We start from the raw sequence: 23,776 nt of genomic DNA on the forward strand, positions 1-23,776 counted from the left end.
TCTTTAGTTTAGTATGCTCTAGAGCACCATCTTTAACTAGGGAATAGACTATTAGTACTAAACAATATCACCACATTTTCGATCAAACGAATAAATATTAAATTAATGATATCGATGTTATAACCAAGTCACAGATAGCGTTTCCTGCATTAGTAATGGAGTATATAATTGTCGTGGAAATCAATGGCTCAAAATATATTAGACTGAAATTTATACGAGTCCAAACAGACTCTCAGGCCAGGCCCCATTATTCAGTATCCTAATTAGGATATTTCACCGATATATATCGAGAGAGGAGAAGAAAACACACAGACGCTGCTGATATGCTCAAAATACTCCTCTGAAGGTTTATTTTCCAAGCTCAAACTGTAATACTGAAATTCAGAAGGGGTGTAGGCTTGAGGTTAACCAATCAGAGACAATGTGACAATATTTGTTATTCAGTAAAAAGCATACAATAAAATACATCCCAGATACATCATTATAATTCTTCACACATCAGGTTTGCAGGTGGCCTTATCTCTCTTGAGCAGAATGTTGACGTAAGATGGCTCTCCCACACGCATACTTGCCATCCTCCCATCTCACTCTGTTCCTTCTCTGCAAACTTCGTATGGGAGCCAAGGTCAAAGATAAAACATACAAAATCAACATTACTTGTATTAAAGGAACAATGACTTTCTTATTCACTACAAAAGAACCAAGATGGGAACTCCAGACAAGATGGCTGCTGCACAAAACGAAATTATTTAACCCGTTAGTGACCGGCCCATCGTGTTTCTACGTCGGTCACTAACGGGCCTTATTCCGATGCCATAGACTTTTTACGTCCCGGCATCGGAATAAGTAAACAGAGCAGGGAGCTGTCAAATCTCCCTGCTCTCAGCTGCCAGAGGCAGCTGAGGGCTGGGGGCGTCCCTGCTCTGCCGTGTGAGATTGATATTAGTATCGATCTCACCCGTTTAACCCCTCAGATGCGGTGCTCAATAGCGAGCACCGCATCTGAGTGGTTTTGGAGAGAGGGAGGGAGCTCCCTCTCTCTCCCACCGACACCCGGCGATACGATCGCCGAGTGTCTGTGTCTCTAATGGCAGCCGGGGGTCTAATAAAGGCCCCCAGGTCTGCCTGGAGTGAATGCCTGCTAGATCATGCCGCAGGCATGACCTAGCAGATGCCTGTCCGTGTTAAACGGACAGGCAGTAATACACTGCAATACAAAAGTATTGCAGTGTATTATAAATGCGATCGCAGAATCGCATATTATAGTCCCCTAATGGGACTAGTAAAAAAGTGAAAAAAAAGTTTAATAAAGTAAATTTAAAAAAAAATGTGAAAAAAAAATGAAAAACACAGCTTTTCCCCTTACAAAATGCTTTACTATTAAAAAAACAAAATAAAGTTAAAAAGTTACACATATTTGGTATCGCCGCATCCGTAACGACCCCGACTATAAATCGATTACATTATTTAACCCGCACGGTGAACTCCGTAAAAAATGTAATAAAAAACTATGGAAAAATTGCTGTGTTCTGTGAATACTGACTTTTAAAAAATTTGATAAAAAGTGATCAAAAAGTTGCATCTACTCCAAAATGGTACCAATAAAAACTACAAGTCTTCCCGCAAAAAAAAAAGCCCTCATACAACCGCATCGGCGAAAAAATAAAACCGTTACGGCTCTTCAAATATGGAGACACAAAAACAAATAATTTTGAAAAAAAAGCGTTTTTACTGTGTAAAAGTAGTAAAACATACAAAAACGATACAAATTTGGTATCGCTGCAATCGTAACAACCCGCTGAATAAAGTTATTGTGTTATTTATATTACACGGTAAACAGCGTCGATTTAAGACGCGAAAAAGAGTGGCAAAATGTCAGTTTTTTTTCTATTTCCCCCCAAATAAAAGTTAATAAAAGTTAATCAATAAATAATATGTCCCCCAAAATTGTGCTATTAAAAAATACAACTTGTCCCGCAAAAAACAAGACCTTGTACAGCTATGTCGACGCAAAAATAAAAAGGTTATAGCTCTTGGAATGCGACGATGGAAAAACTTGGCTTGGTCAGTAAGGTCTAAAATAGGCTGGTCATTAAGGGGTTAAACATTATTATAATCACTTTCACATATTACATATCTTAGTAATTCGGCATCCTGCTTGATAATTCATAATGTAATTTCATACAGAGAATATAAGCAAATAAATCATCCTTCACATAATGGTTGTTTAATTCACAATTCAAAAGTCGGCTTGATCGTCTTTGTAACCAACGGTAAAATCTTTAATGCCTTACGTCCCTAGAGACGAGATATTTCCCACATCTTCGTATGCGAGAACTTCAGGTCTCAGATATCCACTCCACCAATGTGTGTATCTATAATCCACACAGAGGTATATGGTGAAGACCAGTCCGGGATCAATGGCTATAAGAAGCAAGCCCTATAATATCCCAACCAAAGCTCCATTGTACAGGAAATGTATCCATGAATTAGGGGAAAACGATCATATATAATCCCATCTTTTGTTACACATTTTATTACAATGCATACATGCAACAAGGTTGTACTGTGTTATCAAAGTATCTCATTGAACTCACGAGAAAATCAAAAATATAAATAATAATTCTACTAAATAATAAACATAAGGACAGAAAAACAGATCATGATGAGTGTCCAGTAGTAATATCAGAAAAAGAGCATCATTCTATCTAAAAAGAAAGAAAGAAGGGTCGATAGACAAATATAGACAAAATTATATTACTCTCAAATCCCTTTAACCACGGCCTAATGAAAGGTGATGAATGGAAAATGAACAGATATCACAGGGAAAGAGAACATACCCCCATGAACCGAGACTAGCCACATCAAAGGCTGCACAAACAAAATAAAACTCCTCAATATATGAGGGTCAGAGATCCTATAATGGGAACAAATCTATGATCATTATTTGAATATATTCAAGGGATAATCCACATTAAGACCATTAGGACCTAGTGAATTCAATCTACTAATCCATTGTACCTCTCGTTGTTTTAGGATCAGTTCCCTGATGCCACCACGCTTTAATGGAGGAACCCTGTCAATAATGATGAACCTGAGTTGTTGGACAGTGTGTCCCACCTCCATAAAACCTTGTGACACAGGGAGTTCACTTTTCTTAGTCCGTAAACTGGACTTATGGTTATTCAACCTTAATCGACACTCAGTTGTGGTTTCACCCACTTAAATCAAATTGCATGAGCACTGCAGGACATATATGACAAAATCACTTTCTTTTGAGTGCTGCTTCCGTGCTCTTTATTTTTTGGACATTCATCATATAAGGAGAAGTCACTCCTTATTTTGAAGCATAGCACCTACCATATTGGTCTATTGCCACAGTGCTGCTGTTTCTTTGGTCTATTTTTTAATTATAATGTTAGATATTTTTGTGTAAATCTTATTAAAAATTATAACTGGAAAAAAAGAAGTAGAGTACCGGGACAGACTAATTTGCTGCTTTGTAAACCTTCTTAAAATATTGCATTGATATTGATTTTCTATTCTGAACAAAAGCAATAACAGTACAATTTAAAAAATAAATAAATGAGAACGTTCGTCTTTTTTGACCCACATAATGTAATATATTTTTCATTGGTTAACGTGATATATTTTTTTATTTTTTTATTTAACTGATAGTATATATAATATATGGAGAGGTACATCTTTTGTATTTTTCTATTTGAAACATTTTTTTATTATTTCAGTACCTTTGCAGCCACGTCACATCACATGAAGGACTTGTATTTAAAGCAGTTTCAATGATCAGATATCTAATCCATTACACCAATGATAAGGAGAGGTCATGCACCTGACATGAGCCGCCATTCACATAATCCATTGGTTCTGTTTTATCATATAATTAGGATTCTTCAGATTTCAAAAAGATCTAGCACCAGTACTCTTAAAGAAACAGAATCATATGCTAATTTACACTATGTAAAAAGTAATACAAACTGTATTTTTTTTTTAAACTGGAGTTGAGACCACCAAAAGATAGTTTGATAAACTAATGGATAGATTACCATGGCGCTGTAAATTGGATTCATCATCAAAGGGGTTACCCATCTGGACAATCTTATCTCTAAAGGAAGACCCTTTAAAACAATCTGATGATAACCATAATTTCAGTGGCTGAAAGCACTGGAAATCATTTGTTATCTCTTGGAGGCTGTACACTTCTTCAGCAGCGGCCACTGCAGGAAATTTGTGATATTACATAATGCCTATTCTAGCCCTTTGAAGCCGCTCTCCTTTTTTGTAAATTTAGACGGGTTCAGAGCTGGGAACCTCCTCCATAATGACCATATGCCCCAATAGGGCAAATTAACAAAACTTGTACTAATGGTACAACACCTACAAGCTAAGGCCTTTGATTTTTTGTCAACTATAGTTCTTTGTGCCTATGGCCCTTAAGGTATATTGGGGAGACTCACTAAGCTAAATGCGCAAAAATTATGGCTCAATTTGCGCCACAAAACTGGCATACATGCCTTGTGCCAGATTTATTACGTGTTTTAGACATTTTTTGCGCCTCGCCAGAAAGTTTTGAAAGGTGTCTTGAAAAGGAGCGTGGCTTGGTAAACAGGGGATGTGTCTTAAAATGCGCCAACTTGCTCCAAAATTGCACCAACATGTTGGTGCAAAACTTTAGTCCAAAGTAAACCAACCAAGAGATTGTGTAAGAAAGAGAAAAATGTCTAGCAAGATCCGACAAATTTATCATACAGCATGCACCCCTCGTTCTACTCTGTCTAAGTTTAAGACACTAATACAACAATCTGCCCCATTGTCTTCGTAGTCAATGAATTACATCCTTCAATATCATATTTTTCTTGAACCCTTAATTATTACCTTCAATAACTTACTCTGATAATACTCATTTATCCAACTTTTGAATGCTTATTTTTATTTATGGTAGATTTATCAAGTTCGAGATTTGCAGCAAACCAGATTGATTTTTTGTTTTACAGAATCGATCTACTCCTCATACTCATTACTGCTTATCTACCCGTTATCGAACTGATCATTTTATCCAATTTCAAGACATACCTATTTTTATATAAGGCTTCGTTTACATCTGTGTTGTGCTTTTCGGTTCTTCAGCCCCATAAGAGGAACATAAAAACGGAAATAAATGTTTCTGTCAAACTACCTATTAATTTCAATGGGTTTTGTTTTAGCATCAGTTATGCTCAGTTATGCTCTGTTCCATCAGGTCTCCGTTTATTTGAAAGCAATAATCTGCTGCGCTATTTTTCATGTCCAAAAAGACAGAAACTTGACGGAAAAGAGCTAGCCATTTAATTTTTTTTTTACATTGAAGTCAATGGATGACGGATACAAACGAATATGCCTTCCATTTGTATCTGTTATTAATTACATTTAGCCGATCCATTTTTTTAATGCACATGCGCAGAATAAATATTACACACAAAAAAGAAAAAAAAATACTGAAAAAACGGATCCGTTAAAAAATTAGCATAAGGCTTTATTCACACGAGCTTATTTCATTCCGTGTTACGCGCGTTAAAATAATGGCCGTCACACGGACCTATGCAATTTAATAAGGCCATTCAGACATTCAGTGTTTTTCACGCAGCGTGTGTCCGCTGAGTGAAACTCACTGCATGTCCTATTCTTGTGCATTTTTTGCGCATCACGCACCCGTTGAAGTCAATGGATGCGTTAAAAAAATGGACAGCACAGGGACGCACATCCGTGTGCTGTTCGTGCCTTTCGTGCACCAGTTACTAAAGAAATGATAAGGGAAAAATAAAAAACCTCCTTCAGTTTATTTTGCTGACGTAAAAAACGCGTGACATACAGATGACATACGCGCGTGAAAAAAACTGCAGACATGCACCGTACACAGATGCCACACGGAACTGCAACGCAGGAAAAGCACTGCATTTTTGACGCGCGCAAAATGGACACGCTCGTGTGAATTAGGCCTAAGGCTATGTTCACATATGCGATGTGCAGTTCCGTTGTTCTGCTCCGTCAGAGGAGCAGAACAAGGGAATAACAGAACCAACGGACACCGCTGGTTGCCGACAGAACCCATTGACAAATGGGTTCACTTAGCTTTCCGTCCGGGTGTCCATGAATTACTGGACACAATAGCGCAGCAAAAAACAGGATCAGTCAAAAAAAGGAAGGTTTTACCTTCAGTTGTTTTCAGTCAGGCATCCGTTATTGTGTATGTTTATTTAAATTTGGATGGATCCACTAAAATAGAAGGCACAATGCCGATGTGAACGAAGCCTTAAAGAGTTTTTCTAGGCTTTTAAATTGATTAAAAAAAAGTAGCCCATTTATCAATTTGTTCTATAGAAAAAAAATGTCAGTCTTCACTTTCTGATCCCCGTTTTGCTGACCATTGCTGCATATAAACATTGCAGCAGGAGCTTAGAGAGTATATGCTCTCCTCCCATACATTTTATGGAAAGCTCTGTATAAGATTTTCATACATGCGTCTCTATATGAAGCAGAGCCAGATCTGTTGGAAAAAGTGGTCACATTGCCTTTGGACATAGGACTTGGTACAGAGCTTTTTATCTAATGTGCAGGGACGTGCATGGACAGAATGATTGGCAGCAATGTTTGTTTGCGACCTTGGTGAGATAGGGATTGCAGAAAGGGAAGTGGGATGTATGAGTTCTAGAATCTTATTGGTAAATGTGCTAATATGAAATAAAACTTACATTTTGATGCTTATAAATTAAAAGTTTTAACCTAAGGATACCTCTTTAATATATATCCAAAATCTACATATATTATACCAACTGACTAATTTCCTGACTCCAGGGCCAGTTCTAGCTTTTCTGCTGCCTGAGGCGAAAATTGAAATGGCGCCCCACAGGTCTTGATTGACATCCCCCTGGCTGTTCTACATCACTAACAGCCTCAACCCACTCTTGCGGATGCGCCATTGCATTGTACCCCCCTGACATACGCGTGATGAAGCCGGGCAGAGTACACCTCACTGCACGGTGTGCGCACATACAATGGCGCATTCAAGAAAGTTGGAGGAGACTAGTAGTGATGTATAACAACCAGGGGGACGTCAATCAAGCATGGAAAGGTGGGTTTGGAGGCAAGACTATGTGACTCTTCAGGATAGCGGCACCGCCCTATGAACCTTTAATGAGTAATTAGCATATTGTGCGCGCCGTTTTAAAAGTTGATTTTATAGATTTTGCTGCATCTGAAAAAAACATACAAGGGAATGTTTGGAAATATTGTCAGGTCATGTATTACCGCACGGTGGCGGTTCAAGGGGTTAAAACTACCTGACAGATTCCCATTAAATTTACAATGAATTGAAAATAATACCATCTGCCCTGCAATTTTGTTATTATAAATATATCCTTTATAATTACAGCTCAAGAACCAAGATCAGTACATATACAGTATACAGTACCAGAACCAAGCTCAGTACATAAATACAACACCAGAACAAAGCTCAGTACATATATGCAGCACAAGAACCAACCTCAGTACACAAATAGAGCCCCAGAACCAAGTTCATACATATATACAGTACCAGAACCAACCTCAGTACATAAACACAGCACTAGAACCAAGCTCAGTACATCTATACAACACCACAACCAAGCTCGGTACATAAACACAGCACTAGAACCAAGATCAGTACAAAAATACAGTGTCAGAACCAAGCTCAGTACATCTATACAACTCAACAACCAAGCTCAGTACATAAATACACCAGAACCAAGCTCAGTGTAGCGTCCATGACAGACTGTCGGGATTACTCACCCCCCCCGATGGCCACAGCCATCAGGGCAGTACTGCTGGTACTCGAGTCAGGGACCCAGCAGCAAAGATGAAAATAAGGGGCCCCGTCCGCTACTTTAAACATTTCATTGAGGGCCCCAGCGTTAGTTACTTTGAGAAATGAACGGACCCTGCGATGTAACGGGCTGTTCTTTACTCTGAAGTAACTTACGCTGGGGCCCTGAGAGGAAGATGCTGCATGAGCAGGAAACAGAAGCTCCGTGTCTTGTGTGGAGGGAGCCGCCCACAAGACGGGGAGGATGGAGGAAGAAGGAAGAGCTGGAGAGGAGCAGTGCCACGCAGCTCCCCCCTCCTGCCTGCAACTGCCTGTCACTGCTGAGGAAGATTCCTCCAGGACAGGTAAGAGGGAACTGTAATGTTATGTGTGGGGGATTCTTTACAAATCGTTTTTGTGGGGGAGGGGGACCTAACTGTAAATATTATATGTATGGGAGGGGATTTGGTGTAAAACGTTTTTTGGGGGGGAGGGGGACCTAACTGTAAATGTTATATGTGGGGGAGGGGATTTTGTGTAAAACATTTTTGTGGGGATGGTGGGACTTGGCTGTGAATGCTATATGTGGGAGAGGGGATTTTGTTTAAAATGCTATATGTGGGGGATGGTGGGACTTGGCTGTGAATGCTATGTGTGGGGGAAGGTATTAATTGTTCATTTTTCTTGGGGAGGGAGAACTTAACTGTTCGGCTGAGTTCACACTGGGCGGATACGCTGCGTAAAAGCACGCAGCATATCCGCCCTGTGCGCCGCAGGGAATTCCGTTCGAAAATCCACACCAAACTGTGGTGCAGTTTTTCGCCCGGAATGTCCGCTGTGGAAACTGCAGCATTTAGCTGGCCTGCCAGTAGTCACATGGGATGAAACGTCATCTCAGGAGGCCACGCAGGAGGGAGGAAGAAACCCAGACTCCTGTGTTAGTATAATATTTTTTTTTATTATTTTTGCTATTTGAGATACAGCTGCTTTATATCCTGTATACAGAGCAGCTGTATCTAGTTCTGAGACCTGAAACTGTCAGGTCAGTGGGACTGACATGTTCAGCGACAGCGGTCGGATCAAGCTGTTATCACATCTTTGTTTATAATTTAGATGTGATCGCTAAGGCCGGGTTCCCACGTAGCTAGACGCTGCGGAATTTCCGCAATGGAATTCTGGGTGGAAATTCCGCAGCATTTACAGTAGCAGCAAAGAGGATGAGATTTTGAAAATCTCATGCCCACGCTGCGAAAAAAAAACGTAGCATAAACGTTAATAAATTGACCTCTGGTGCGGAATTTCAATCATGTCCTTCTTCCTGCAGTCCGGCCTCCTGGGATGACGTTGCATCCCATCTGACAGCTGCATCCAATCACAGGCTACAGCGTCACATGGCCTGCAACGTCATCCAGGGAGGCCTGAGCGGACGTCAGAGGAGGGGGTAAGTATGAGCGCTTTTTTGCGCAGAGGAATTTCCGCCCGAAAAACCGCACCACACTGTGGTGCGATTTTTCGAATGGAATGTCCTGCGTGTTCCAGGGCGGACGCGCTGCATGATTTTTCTGTATACAGGATATAACGAAGTTGTATCTCAAAAAGCAAAAATTATTTTGAATAAAATGTAAATGCAAAGTTGCACAAAACAAACTGATACATATTTTTATTTTAAAGCAAAGTTTTCAAAGGTGCAGCAGCTGTAGCCTTTAAATAATTTTGTGGGGAGGGGGAATTTGACTGTAAATGCCATGTGTGTTGGAACCTATTTAGCATATACTCACAGGTTACGGTCATATTGCGTTTTTGTTTTTTTTGCTGAGATATTCGCAAAACCATGGCAAATGACGTGGTTATAAAGCAATTTTACAAAAACTGTTGCAAAAAACGTGATTTGACCTCAACGTGTGAAGAGACCCCTGTAGTTCATTTGTGTAGGCTAGGGGGGCTTTTCTGTAGATGTTATGCGAGGGAAAAGTTTAGTTATAGTTTTTGTGCGGGGGAGGGTATATTCACATGTAGTGTTTGAGGTGCAGTAAAAAAAAAAAAAAAAAATGCATCAAAACCACGCAGTCGACTGCGCTATTGAGTCCATCAAAACAACAGAACCTTATAGAACGGAGACAAACGGAAACCATTTGCAACTGATGCGTTAGCATTGAAATCCATGGTAATGTAAATGGAAAGCTATGGTTTCTGTTTGTTTCAGTTTGGTTTTCGTTCATGGGTTCCCCTGACGGAAAAGTAAGACAGAACCCATAAACGGAGTCCCGACGCAGATGTGAACGAAGCCTAACATATATGGACATAAGGAACAGCCCCAGAGACCCTGGGCAGAGCGCTAGTAGAAGATCTTCCCAGGGACTCCAGCCCTGGGAAAGCTGCACTCCCCAGGCGCCGTATCCCACTGTATGCCATACAGTGGGATACATTTTGGCTGAATTGAACAAAACCCAGAGCATTAACTGGTCGCTGCCTGCTCCATGGTTTCGTTCACTGTCATTGACCTCACCAACAAAATCGCTTAACGCATATAACGTACAAACATGAGCGCAACACTTTCCATTGTCCACGCCTGGTAATCTAGGGGGGGGGCAGACATCTTGGCTGTATGGGGCCCTGAAATTCCTGATGGCGGCCCTGGCCGCAGCCATGGATCTGTGTGCGCTGGCCCTCATCTCCTCCCCAGGATACGCCATCGCTCACTTCCACTCCGTTCTGCTGTGCCCCATAGGGTGCGCGCACACGCTCGTGTCTGGCCTTAAAGGGCCAGCGCGCGCACACAAAATTAATCATAATTAACCCATAATCCCCCTGGACTATAATAAGGGATCTGCCCATTCACTCATTGCCTGAGCGTTGATGTGTTTACCAGTGTTTTTGCAAATGCTCCCTTAATGTTATCCGGTTCCAAGCGTTCCCGTTCCCTGCTACCTGTATCCTGTATCCCATGCTACGATTGTTCCTGTGCCTTAGAAAGTTGGAGTCGTGTTGTGCCATCAGTTGTGCCTGCTGTGTTACACCACGCCTGGTGTCTGCTGCCAAGGTCCCATCTGAGCCTAGCCGTTACTACTATCTGAACTGCTACAGGTACCCTTGTGTTTGGGCTATATAGACGTTGACTTGGTACACTGTTTAGCCAGCTGCTATCCTACTACGGCGGTACAGACTAGTGGGTCCACAGACCCACAGATTGTGACAGTACGCTTAGGCCATGGACCCGACTGGTCAACCCAAGACCGTGACAACATCACAAGCCATGGAGGCGGATATGCTAGTCTGCCAATTACAACAGGACCAAGTCCTCCAGGCGGTGAACGCCATTACACATCGGCTGGATGCACAAGCAGCAGTCATCTCAGCATCCGTTCCTGTTGCTCCAGCTGTTCCTCCTGCTACACCTACTGTCAGTACCAGTGCTGTCTCCCGATTCTCGCTGCCACTACCTCCTCGCTACGACGGAGATGGGAGGACCTGCAGGGGATTTCTGAACCAGTGCCAGATCCACTTCAGTCTACAGGCCAGAGCATTTCCCACTGATGGTGCAAGGATCGCATTTATAGTCTCACTCCTTACTGGCAAGACCCTAGCATGGGCAAACCCTATCTGGGAACGTCAGGGTCCAGAGACCCATGACTTCCAGTGTTTCCTACAGACATTTCGCACGGTATTTGAGTAACCTGGTTGAGTCTCCTCAGAGTCTGTATCTCTTCTGACCCTGCGCCAGGGGGACACCTCCATCGGCGAGCCCGCCATTCAGTTCCGCACCCTGGCAGCAGAGCTGTCCTGGAACAACGAGGCCTTGTTGGCTACATTCTGGCAGGGACTGTCTCCTAAAATTAAAGACGAACTTGCCGCTCGTGATCTGCCACCTACCCTGGATGACCTCATACTTCTAGCCACCCGGATTGACATGCGGATCATGAACTTCTTTCACTCCTTCCACACACCTCTATAGTACAACCTCCCACCTGCCTCAGTAGACCAGTAATATAGGAGTGGTAAATCCAAACATATGAACTCTTCCAGAGGGAGTGGGGTGGGCCAGCCATAACGGAAGAGATGGCTTAGATAACAAACATCGTCCCCAGTTATCAATGAATGCTACACACTAGTATACAATACCTGTCCTAATACACGCCTGCTTTGCAATACTGCATTGAGTTATGTCTCTAACGCTTGTTTTTGGTCAAAACCCCATCACACCATGTGTCTACTGAGTAGAGAAGCTAGTGCCTTTGCTAGTAATGACCCGAGACGCCTTCCCATTTCAGCAAAATGACGTGTGAAATGCCTTCTCGTCTGAAGCCCCAACATGCCATTCCCATTTCAGCTTTCATAAAAACTACAACAGCACATGTGAACGCTATTGGATCATTGGGAATTGAACAACTAGCCGATAGCAAAGCAATAAGTAAGTGCAGTCTTTTATGGTTATTAAATCAATAGGTAAGAGTTATGTCAATTCCTTTATTTATTGGTGGAGGCTAAGGTAAAAATAAAAAAATTAAAACCTCACCTTCATTTCCCTACAGCTCCTCTTTGACTCTCCTCTTCAGCACAGTGTGATGCCAGACAGCTGGACATTGCGCTATGGGTCAGGCCTCATGCACACAAACTTATTTTTGTCCTCCCCTAAATACTGGTGTAAATACGGGTCCTTGGTCACACGTATTCGACCCGTATTGCACCAGTATTTACGGGACCGTGCCCGTAAATACGGGTTCGGTGTCACCCGTATTCCATCCGTATTTATGGGCACGTTTTCGCTGCAAAATTGCACTGCACTAATCGGCAGCCCTTCTCTCCATCAGTGCAGGATAGAGAGAAGGGACAGCCCTTTGTTTTTTTTATGGGAAATACAAGTAATTAATAAAAAAGACATGTTAGATGGCAGTTCACCTTTAAACCGTTTTCAAGGATTAAACTCATTTCTTCACAGAGGCCATTAAACTTGCTTATACTACACATGTAAAACAGGCCTAACAGATATTCAGTATTTATTGGTTACAACCATGTTCCTATTGTTTTTATAATTGAATGAACTTATATAATGTTCTGACCTGTAGCAACTTATGTCTAATGAAAGCATAACGACAACCAAGGATATGTATACCTTTGCAACCAGTTATTTTTATTGCGTCAAAGCAATTCAAGAAAAATGTGCGTACAGCTCCTTTGCAGATCTATGTGTCTCCATGGTTACAGTCTACCAGCAAACCATGTGTGTAGTCTGTTCTTACAGTCATATGTTACTTCCTTTCATATGTCCTCTCTTCTACTGCCTGTAGGTTTGCAAACAGGGGCAGAGTGAGTGGAGTGTCCAATAACTGCAGGATCAGACTACACTCAGGTTTTGTTTGTAGTCTGTAACTATAGAGTCACATTGGAGCTGTATTCATAGGATCTGTATACACTAAAACAGCAGGATTTTAATTGAACAATTTAAGTAAAGCTGTTTATTTTAATTTCAGATGCTTTTTCAGGGTTTGCGCTCCATTTTTCTGATAAAGAGCTGCTTTCCTTCTTTTCTTCCTGCCTTCCTTAGAGTTAAATGACAAATTTTTGTCTGCCTGTAGCCGACACTAGGGGGAGCTTAGTGGAGATTAATTTACTCCGGTAAAGGGGGATATGTATAGCAAGTTGTAGCTACCCCTGGCAAAGCTCTGACTATTACAGTCTGAGGATATGTAGTGAACTTAATCAGTACAGAATTGAGGGCAAATATATATAAAAAAAAATTATTAAACCATAGGTTAAAAATTAACTAAACCACTTCAGAAAATAATAGCAATTATTTTTTACCATGTTTATCAATGAAAGACATATAATCACATGTTAAAATGCATAGCCTTTATCTTTAATACAACCCAAATATGCTGTACAGTAAAATTCAGAACCATGTCCCATTAGTTGCACATGAATTCTCACACTGGTATAGGGAGGACATATTATCCAGTCACTGTTAGTTAGCAGGAACAATACATTTCTTATATGGGATAATATTACACCTCTGTCAATAGATGATACAATAGGGTGTTTTGTTTGATAAAGTATCAATCGTCTCTTTTTCCTTGTCTTCATATACAAAAAGAACGTTAAAAAAATAAAAATAATTGCAACACTTATAGACCAATAGTGCAGTCGGACATTGAAAAAAAGACGTCAAAAGGCAAATCTGCTACACATTTGGAAAGTAAGATATTTTTGTTTTGTTTATTCCAATGACACAAAACAGTTACTACCCCATTATCTGTTACTGGGACATAATGGTTAATAGTTCAATATAACATACGTTATGCTACATACTGTACTCTTATAGTGCACAGAGTCACATCATTCACAAGACCCACTGATTCTGAGTCTAAGCCCTTTAGGTACCTTACAGTCTTCCTCTTGTGTTTCCTTATTTTATCACACACTGTATTAAAATCACAATTTCATACAACAATTCACAAACAGAACAACAATGCGTGAGATGCATTATGTAAAGCAGGTTGTTCAATCAAGTCTTTTCATTGATTGGTGTCAATATTCTCCCGACTTCATGAACACAGCAGATGTTCATGCTGTGTAAGTAACTTTATGACCTAGAAATAAAAAAAATGTTCTTTTTCTTTCAAAAACTTGGCTTGGAATATTTCAGTTGAAATTTTTTTTTTATAATAACTGAAATTAAAGAGCCAACCCAGTCAAAACTGATATTTACAATCAGCTATAATCTGTGGGGGAACAGAACAGCAAGTGTTCATTTTCCCTGCAGTGCCACCACATGAGAAATGAAGAATTACACAATTCCCATTGAAATCCATGTGTTGCCCACGTGTTTGGTCCTCCAGAGTGAGAGATGTTCTTTGTAGTAGCTCTCTGCTCTGGTTAATTGATCAGGTTGATAAATGGGGAACCCATCTATTAACTCAGAAATCCCGAATAGTTTATTTAAATGTGTTATTTAAACCAGTCTACCCCTTTAACGTCAAAGATGCAGTAAATAATAATATGGTCAACACACTTTAAAATAAAAAGTTCTACTATTTTCTTTATCATTATTTAATTTTGCCCTGTATTCCCAATACGGAGGGTGGAGCACTGATTTCATATTCTTTTAGATGTAGTAGAAGTATTTTCCAGTGCTCACTATCGCCCCCTACAAGTTGTCTTGAGCACATTTCGTGCTCCTAAAAGTTGTCACATTTCCCATTTGTCCTGACAACTTATCAAGCATTTATTTAATCTAATAAAGTTAATTATGATAATATTTCCCCTTAAAGACCTGAACAAATAGTGGGATTTTTATGAAATCTGACTGGAAGTGCTCTTTGTGGCTATCAGTTGAAGAAATATAATACCTTCTACTGTACAAAAGGATGTTTGCAATTTACAGCTATTAAAAAAGTTGTAACTTCACGGGATATGTTCCATTTCTGTACTACTCCTTTGCATGTTTAGTGATTTTAACTTCTGATCAGGCTTTTATGGTATCAACAGGTCATTCATGACATTTTGTATATTTTTTTTTATGTGATAAGTACAGTACTATTTTCATGAAAACCCTTTGACTTATGTTACCTGTTTACCATGATATAGACTAATTAAGGTATTGGTCTGTATACAATTATTTTTAGCGTATGTATTATTATAAAGCAATCTTGTTCTTGGTGTTCGAGATTCATTGAAAAAAAATTGCATCAAAACAGAATATAACAGAAGAGAGACAGTTTATTATATGGTTGGTTATTGTTTTTTGTTTTTTATTCACATGGTACTATCCAACAACTAAGAAGTTGGAACAGGTGTGTGAAAAATGGACAATAGGACTAGGCACTTTCCAGCCAAAGGGCTTGCCCCATAAGGATTAGCTAATCACAAAAGGTTTTGCTACTGAAACCAGTACACATTTGAATTAAATAAAACATGGTCATGCGGAGTCCTCCAGAGCAGAAGCCGCTCTTTCCATAGACTCAAAGCTAATAGAGGGTGATCCGAGTGGCAGACCTAACTCTACGGTATTGTTATGCCTTCAAAGGGCACATGGACTAATGTTTCCCAGATGGAACAACCCTGTTAAGATAGTTCAATGTAGGAATCATGGATGGAACATTGCACCATTAGGTCACAAGGGAGTGAGAATGATGACAGGAAAACCGAGTATCTCTGTTGTGGGTGGTGTGTATCCCTTTTTCAAAACATTTGAAAGTACTGTATGACTTTTTCATGAAATTTACTGACAACATATTAATCCAAAATGTGGTGTCTTTGGATGGGTAGATTTGGCTTCACCTAAGAAAAATCAATTGTAGCCAAAATATTTATCTTTTCTAGTTTTGATTGTCACTTGGACTTTTTCAAGGTAGAAAAACATTTATACTTAAAGGCTATGCACACCATGGAAAGCATTTTTTTATATTTTTATTAAATGCATGTATTTTGTGTGTTTAAGCAACTTTCCAAAATACAATTTATTTTATTAAAATCTTTTTTTGTTTTTTTTACAATACAGATTCTTTGTATCCTGTATACATAGAAGCTGTATCGTTGTTTCTCATCCGATTCCGTCAGTTCAGCTGGACTGACAGCTCTTCTGAAAGCGGGTCCTGCCAGTCTGTGACACACATGATCCATGCTCACATGATCACCTCAAAGTTCATAACTTAGATGTGTTCGATATTGGCTGGATCCTGTGTGTCAGAGACATGCCGGACCAGTTTTCAGCCGAGCTGTCAGTCCAGCTAAACCGACAGAATCAGCTTGGTATGAATAACGGATACATATAATCTGTAAAAGTAATTTGAAAAGTTGCTTAAACACAGTATTATTTCATTTAATGAAAAAAAAATTTTTGCTTACAAAGGTGTGCATAGCCTTTACGTACAACCAAAAATACTATATTTTATTCAAATTTAACATTTTGGTAATGGATATGGTTAATTATGAGGGTTTAAAAAGAATTCTGGAATCTTGGTGGAACAGTGAATCAATGGGAAATTCCATTTTTCAAATTGCTATTAAATCCATTTTGCTGTTTTGTTTTTTTTTGCTACTGTTTTTTTTTTTATCATTTCGGCCCCTCTATCATTTTTAGTTGTCAAAGCATTTAAAATGAAATGGTCTCTGTCCAGAATATGTTTATATATTTTAATAGTTTCATCTCTGTACATAGTGTTCTGTGATGAATATGTAATGATATTGTTTATGAATTCTATTGCCTGATTTAAGCTTGGGCTACGTAAACAGTAGAATTTTTGGTATGTAAAACTAAATTGTGGCCTTCTGTGGCTACTGCATCATGGATGCCACGAGTAACATGCAACTCAATTCATTTTGAATTTCCTTTAGGGTAATATCAAACAATGGAATCTGCCAAATCGAAATGTGCTGTGTAACTTTCTACCTGCTCCTTCAACCTTATAACAAACATGGTTACTTATGAGATTTCTCTAGGACTATCTGTTGACGGTGGACAAGTCCTCGACCAGAAGCATTTTATAGATTTAAATGACTGTAAATTGCAAAAATCCCTATTTTATAAAGTAAAGGTGTTAATATTCTTTTTGTTTTTTATTTTTGTAAATTTTTTCTTTTGTTTGCTCAGTTGATCATGTTTTAACATAAAAAAAATTCACTGCGAGCTTCTTATTTTACATGGCTAAAAATTTATAAATGGAGATGCTGAAGTCCGTTCAACTTAAGACTGCTAACCATCACACAACATGTGCCACTTGGCAATCTGTCTCCGAGGATGTTCACAGATTTCCTTCCAATGTTCTCCACCTGTTCCATCTGCTGAGGCTCCAAGGATTAATCGACCAATAATCTCATTCCTGGAGCCCCTGTCTGAATCCATCACCAGGAACTCCACACTTATGTCTTCCAAGCCTTCACAAGGAATGTCAAACACAAACAGTTCATTGAACACTGCATTCGGGGTACACTTCTTTACGTGAGTTTTCTTTTTGGAAATTCTTTTCTTTGCATGATACAGATTCACTTTCACATATGGATCTGCAACCAAAAAAATAAATTTATTGAATGTCGTCTAAAAATAAGAATGAATATCTTTTGAAATCAATACAAAATTGGTTTTGGCTAAATTAATATTGTTAAAAAAGGTATTTTGTTATTTATTATTAAATTCAGCCATAATTAATATTAAGGAAGAAAAATGCAAAAAAAACAAAAAAACAATATAAGAGGGAGGGTAAAGAGAAAAACTTTTGATTCATGAACCTGTAATCAGGAATATTTCTAACAGTTAAACCGGTTCAGGACCACCCACTGTATATTTACGGTGGACAGCCCTTGTCCTCAAAGCCCTCACCATAGTATACCTTCGGCACAGTCTTAAGCTGATTGCCTGAGCGATCGGGCAGTTAAACGTCGGGTGTCAGAGACTGCCAGGGACCCTAGGGAGAAGACAGAAGCAGAGAGAAGACAGAACCGCTGCTGTCTTCTCCAGTTTCACATACACAGCTGACACTACCTCTATTGGTCCAAGTGATCATGTAACTGGTCACATTATTGCCAAGATGCCGTTAGTTTTAGGCTGATGCTGGGTCTAACAATAGTCACTATAAGGCTGAGTTCACCAGGGGCGGATATGATGTGTTAAACCATCCTGTGCGTGGCAGGGAATTTCAGGGTGAAAAATCGCACCAAACTGTAGTGCAGTTTTTCGCCGGAATGTCCGCTGCGGAAAACTGCAACACTTGAGGTTTCATCCCAGGAGACCACTGCAGCCTGTGATTGGGTGCAGCAGCGGTCACGTGGGATGAAGCGTCTTCCCAGGAGGCCGGCCCTCTGATGTCATCCAGGCCGGCCTCTTGGGATGATGTTTTAACCCATCTGTCCACCGCTACAGCCTGTGATTGGCTGCAGCGATCACATGGGATGAAACGTCATCCCAGGAGGCCGGCCTGGAGGAAAAAACACAGACTCCTGGGTAAGAATAACACTTTTTTTTCTGAGTAGCGTTTTTTGGGGCGTTATCGCTGCAAACCCGCCACAACAACTGCTATTTGTTGCAGCTTTTACCTCTGCATTGAATTCAATAGGGAAAACCCGCAACAAATAAAGCAGCGTTTACGCAAATACAATTGACATGTTGCGGAATAAAATTCTGCACCGCATGTCAATTTCTGAGCGTTTTTTCCAGCCAGAATTTACGCAGCGTGTGGATGAGATTTGTTTTATCTTATCCACATTGCTACTACAATATTTGCTGCGGATTTTCCGAGACTAATGCCGTTGCGGAAAATACGCAGTATTTACGCAACGTGTGAACTGACCCTAACAGGGCTGATTTCCCCTGTAATAAGTGGAAAGGTATAGTGTGAAACAAATAAAATTAAACAGTAAAGTCCTACTATGGTCTTTTCTGGCCTTTGGGGGACAGACCATAATAATAAAAAAATAAAAGTAAAAAAAAGCAAAAATAAATGAAATAAAAAATACACACAAAATACCCCAAAAAGCTCCCCTCATTATCGTAACGCTAGCCCTGTCCCAACTACCCTAAAATAGACATGTAATATATCAAAATGTATGGTAGACGTTGACAATCACAAATAAAAAAAACTATTGTAGGGAAATACTTTATTATTGCCAGAAAAAGAGCAAAAAAGTAAAAAAGCTTATTTTTTTAGTATTTTTTTCCAAATATAAGCCTACAAATACGTATAAAAATCATATGAAAAGAAATCTGCATTGTTCACGAAAAAATCATGTCACTTGCCCAAAACGTTTCAAAGCGCACGAATCAGAAAAATAACCGCAGCTAGCCGCCTTTGTACAAAAATGAGAAGGAAGAAGAGAGAATAGAAGAAAAAAAAAATACCATACTTACCTCCTCTCACATAGCAACACATGCCTGCCGGTCTCCTGAGACATGCTGCAGCGGTCACATGGGATATAACTACATAATCTCCGGTGGCCGCCAGAGACATTTTGCAGCATCGGTCACATGGGACAAAACTACATCATCTGAGGAGGCCGGCAGGAACACATTGCTACAAGAGACCAGGGGATGTAAAGAAGATGGTATTATTTTTATTTCAGGGGTGGAATTCCAGTTTTCCCAACTGCCCTGTTTGACTCTCTTGACTTGGATACAGTCCTAGAAGACATTAGAGTCAAACAGGGCAATTGGGGCACATTAGCAATTTGCAACAAACCAAATTGGACAGCAGATTCAATAGAATCGGCCCCGAAATTAATTTGGGGAAATTTGCTCATCTCTCGTCCCGCCCTCTTAGAATACAAAGGTATTTAGTAGCTACATCTACATGCTGACAGTGAGTTGGACTGTCACGTGACCTCACATTCACTGCAGAGCAACATTGTGGTTGATCAAACCCCTTAAACTCATATGCACCTAATGGAAATTACCTAAAACACAACTCATGTACATATATCCCAACTGTACAATGGTAGTCTGATCACATGATGATGATGAAAGGAGCAGAGCACCTATAAGCAAATCAGCTACTAACAGCTTTCTCACAGTCCAGGAGTGAGACATAAAGAAAACAAAAAGTGACGGAGCAGCACCGTAGAAAAAGAAAAAACATACGATAGGTGCAAAGCTTCAAAGGAGTGACCTCTCCTTGTGGATCAGAAAAATCAAACAGCGAGGAAGCACGGCTCAAAAATAAAAGTGGATTTATTCACCAAATACTTGGCTTGAAAATACCTTCATTGAGAAGGTGAAATGTTAGAGTGAGAAATAAGTAATCCCAAAACACAAGGTACAAAAAATTATCCCCTTGATCACCAGGGACTATAGACCAATACAAATAATTTACGGCAAGGAAATGCATCACTGGGGAATCCAGGAAAAGGAAACTTTTGAGAGCAGGTTTGAGAATGGTATCATGGAGGGTCAGGTTTATTTACTGATCCATGTTCACTGTGGATTTAAATTAACTCTTTGAGCAAACCTGATACACTGTTTTATTCCTAGTACAGAGCCAAAAAGGGGCGGTGCATGACACAGACAGGGATTCTCTCATTAGTGTTCAATGAATCTTTGTGTCATGCTCCACCCCCTCAGACCCTGCACTATGCCTACCACAGGCTTTCCCCCGATTGTTCCTTTAATTATATTGAATCGAAAGTGTAAAGGAAATATAATTTGCCGTTTGTTTTGTTCAGTGATTTGTATGACGGTGCTGTAATATGTTGTCAACATCCATTTATCTAGTCGATTGAAAAGTGTTGTGAGCTTGTTGTATTGCTGTATCAGCAGTCAGCCTGCCGCTCTACAGTAATAAGGATTTGTACAAGGTAACTGAGTGCTCACCGTGAGGACGGATAGACAAATCAATCTACGAGCTGTGACTAGGATAGTACTAATTCCCAGTAAGCTGTGAGACAGTAATACACCCTAATGGGCAAAGGACAGGGGGTTACACAATGTGATTTCTTCTGTTGTGAGGAGCTATGTGGGTTGGGAAAGAAATAGTTAAATGTGAGCCATCTTCATTTTTCATTGCATTCAGTAATATTTTCATGTTCCTATTCTTAGTGATTGGGAGGTGCGGGTTTTCAGAAAATATTCTACTCCCCTAATATGTTAACTTTGTGCCACCAAATGAAGATTATATGGAAGAAGAGAATACACTTAAATATCTCATCCATTCAGACATAGCAAAGTTAAATTTACCACAGTTTCTTTGGTGCACTGGGGTAACTCATTTTTATGATCACTTAGGCCTCATGCACACAACCGTAGCCATGTGCACGACCGTGATTTTCGGGTCAGCCGGCCACGGAGTGACAGCCGCGAGCCGCCCGGAAATCGTGGGCTGTGCACATGGCCGCGGCCATTATTTTCAATGAGCCCGGACCGCAGAACATGGCTGTAATAAGGCTTGCCCATTCTTTCTGCGGTCCGGGCTCCAGGGCCATACACGGACCGTGAAAACCACGGTGGTGTGCATGGCCCCATAGGACTGAATGGGGCCGCAATTCTCCAGTGGATTTTCGGGGAATTGCGGCAGCAAAAGCACGTTTGTGTTAATGGGGCCTTACAGTACTCAGCTCAGCTGTGTTGACAAACTGATCTCTGCTACATCTTAATTTTATAAACAAGTTAATCCAAAACCTTGGGTTCATATGGAGTCCCCATCCCCCTTAGCCTCCACTCTTCTGGGAGGTCTTTCACTAGACTGTGAAATATACAGTAGCTGTGGAGATTTATGTCAATTCTGCCACAAAAGACAATGAGGTCAGGCACTGATATTGGGCGATAAGTTCCAGCTCACACTCAAAATTCATCCCAAAGGTGTTGAATAGGATTAAAGTCAATGCTCTGTGCAAATATATCTGGGAATACGGTGGGCAAACCTATTTCTTACTTTTCTGTATACTAATGTTCTGTGCTGTCAAGTTCTTCCACACCAAACTTGCAAAACCACTGTACTGTAAGACCTCCCCACACGTTTATCACCTAGATGTATCTTCACAATTCTACAGAATGTTACTCAACGTACCAGCATTACAACTTATTTCCATTGGAACTACAGTAAGGGGCCCAAACAATGAGTAACAGTCCTAAACTTTTGTTCCTCTATCACCAAACTTTACACTTGTCACTACAGGCATTTGGTCAGGAAGCATTTTCCTGGAATCTTCAAATCCAGATTTGTCAAATAAGACTTCGTTCACATCTGCGTCAGGGCTCCGATGTGGCGTTCCGTCTGAGCTCTCCGTCAGAATGGAATCCTGACTGAAACAAACCAGGCTATGGCTAGTCGACTATGGTATTCATCCCGTCAAAATGAACCTTAGCACAACTAAGACAAACGGAAACCATTTGCACCGGATCCGTCACCATTGAAATCAATGGTGATGCAAATAGAAACCTATGGTTTCCATTTGTTTCAGTCAGGGTTCCGTTCTGATGGAAAGCTCCGACGGAACCGACGGAACCCTGACGCAGATGTGAATGCAGCCTAAGTCAGAAACGATATAATTTCATCCAAGTAAACAAAATCAATATTTTGCATATAATTTAGAAAGGTGTCCTAAATATAAGCGGATCTCAGGGTGTTCTGCTGCTGGTGGTCCCAGTGATCAGATGTAATCTGTGGAGGAACCTTGCAGAAAGTGTTCAGTTCTCCTCTAGTGCCACCACAGGGGAAATAAAGCATTACACAGTGCCTATTGAAAACAATGGGTTGTGAGTCATTTTGAAACCTATTAGGTCCTCCAGCGAGAGATACTCTTTACATACATTCTCCACTCTGGCTGAATGATGGACTTCCCTTAACTTAGAATGTTGTAATAGGATATTTGGATTTTGTTAACCAGACAACCCGTTTAATGAATTAAACATAACTAAAATACTGTGGAAAGCAAGGAAAACAAATAGGAAGACCCTTCATTACATCAATCCACTTGAATAAGTTATGACCATCTCATTAGAGATGAGCAATTTTCTTGAAATTAGTTTTGGGTCCGATTCGATCAAATTGGCCATCTAATTTGAGAGGTGAGCGTGCTCCCGGGCACTCAGAGGTTTCATTCAGATAAGGATCACAGGAGCTTCCCCTTGTCTTTCTCACAGAACAGACTCAGGTGCCAAATCTCCTGGGACTATTTTGTGAGGACAATTACGTCAGGAGGTTCATGGGGAAGTTCCTGACGTAAATAGTGCAATACGTTGCAGTCTTCTGTCGGATTTAAGAGTCGTGAGTCCTCAATAACAATAATGTGATGGGGCCCTCAAATTGCGGCACAGCAGTCCCCGCTGGCTACCATCTTCCTGGGATTTGTGCGCCAGTCAAAGGTTTTGGACTTTTCCGTAGTCAGATGTTCTGGTGAAATTTTGATTAAATTTGATTTGTGTAGACTCGATTAGCTCCTCTCTAAGGGTATGTTCACACGTCTTAACAAATTACGTCTGAAATTACGGAGCTGTTTTAAGGCGACAACAGCTCCTGAATTTCA

General features: G+C 40.3%; 1 protein-coding gene across 1 annotated transcript in view; it reads right to left on the minus strand.

Moving 5' to 3' along the window:
- Positions 1–13,613: 13,613 nt before the first annotated feature.
- Positions 13,614–23,776, minus strand: part of SYT4 (synaptotagmin 4) — a 29,976-nt gene continuing 19,813 nt past the window's right edge. Inside the window, exon 5 of the mRNA XM_075840609.1 lies at positions 13,614–17,830. Within this exon, the coding sequence (XP_075696724.1) occupies positions 17,523–17,830 (308 nt within the window). The 3' untranslated portion in view covers positions 13,614–17,522. The remainder of the gene's footprint in view (positions 17,831–23,776) is intronic.

The sequence above is a fragment of the Rhinoderma darwinii genome, chromosome 1, assembly GCF_050947455.1.
Source record: "Rhinoderma darwinii isolate aRhiDar2 chromosome 1, aRhiDar2.hap1, whole genome shotgun sequence".
Taxonomy (NCBI): Eukaryota; Metazoa; Chordata; class Amphibia; order Anura; family Rhinodermatidae; genus Rhinoderma; species Rhinoderma darwinii.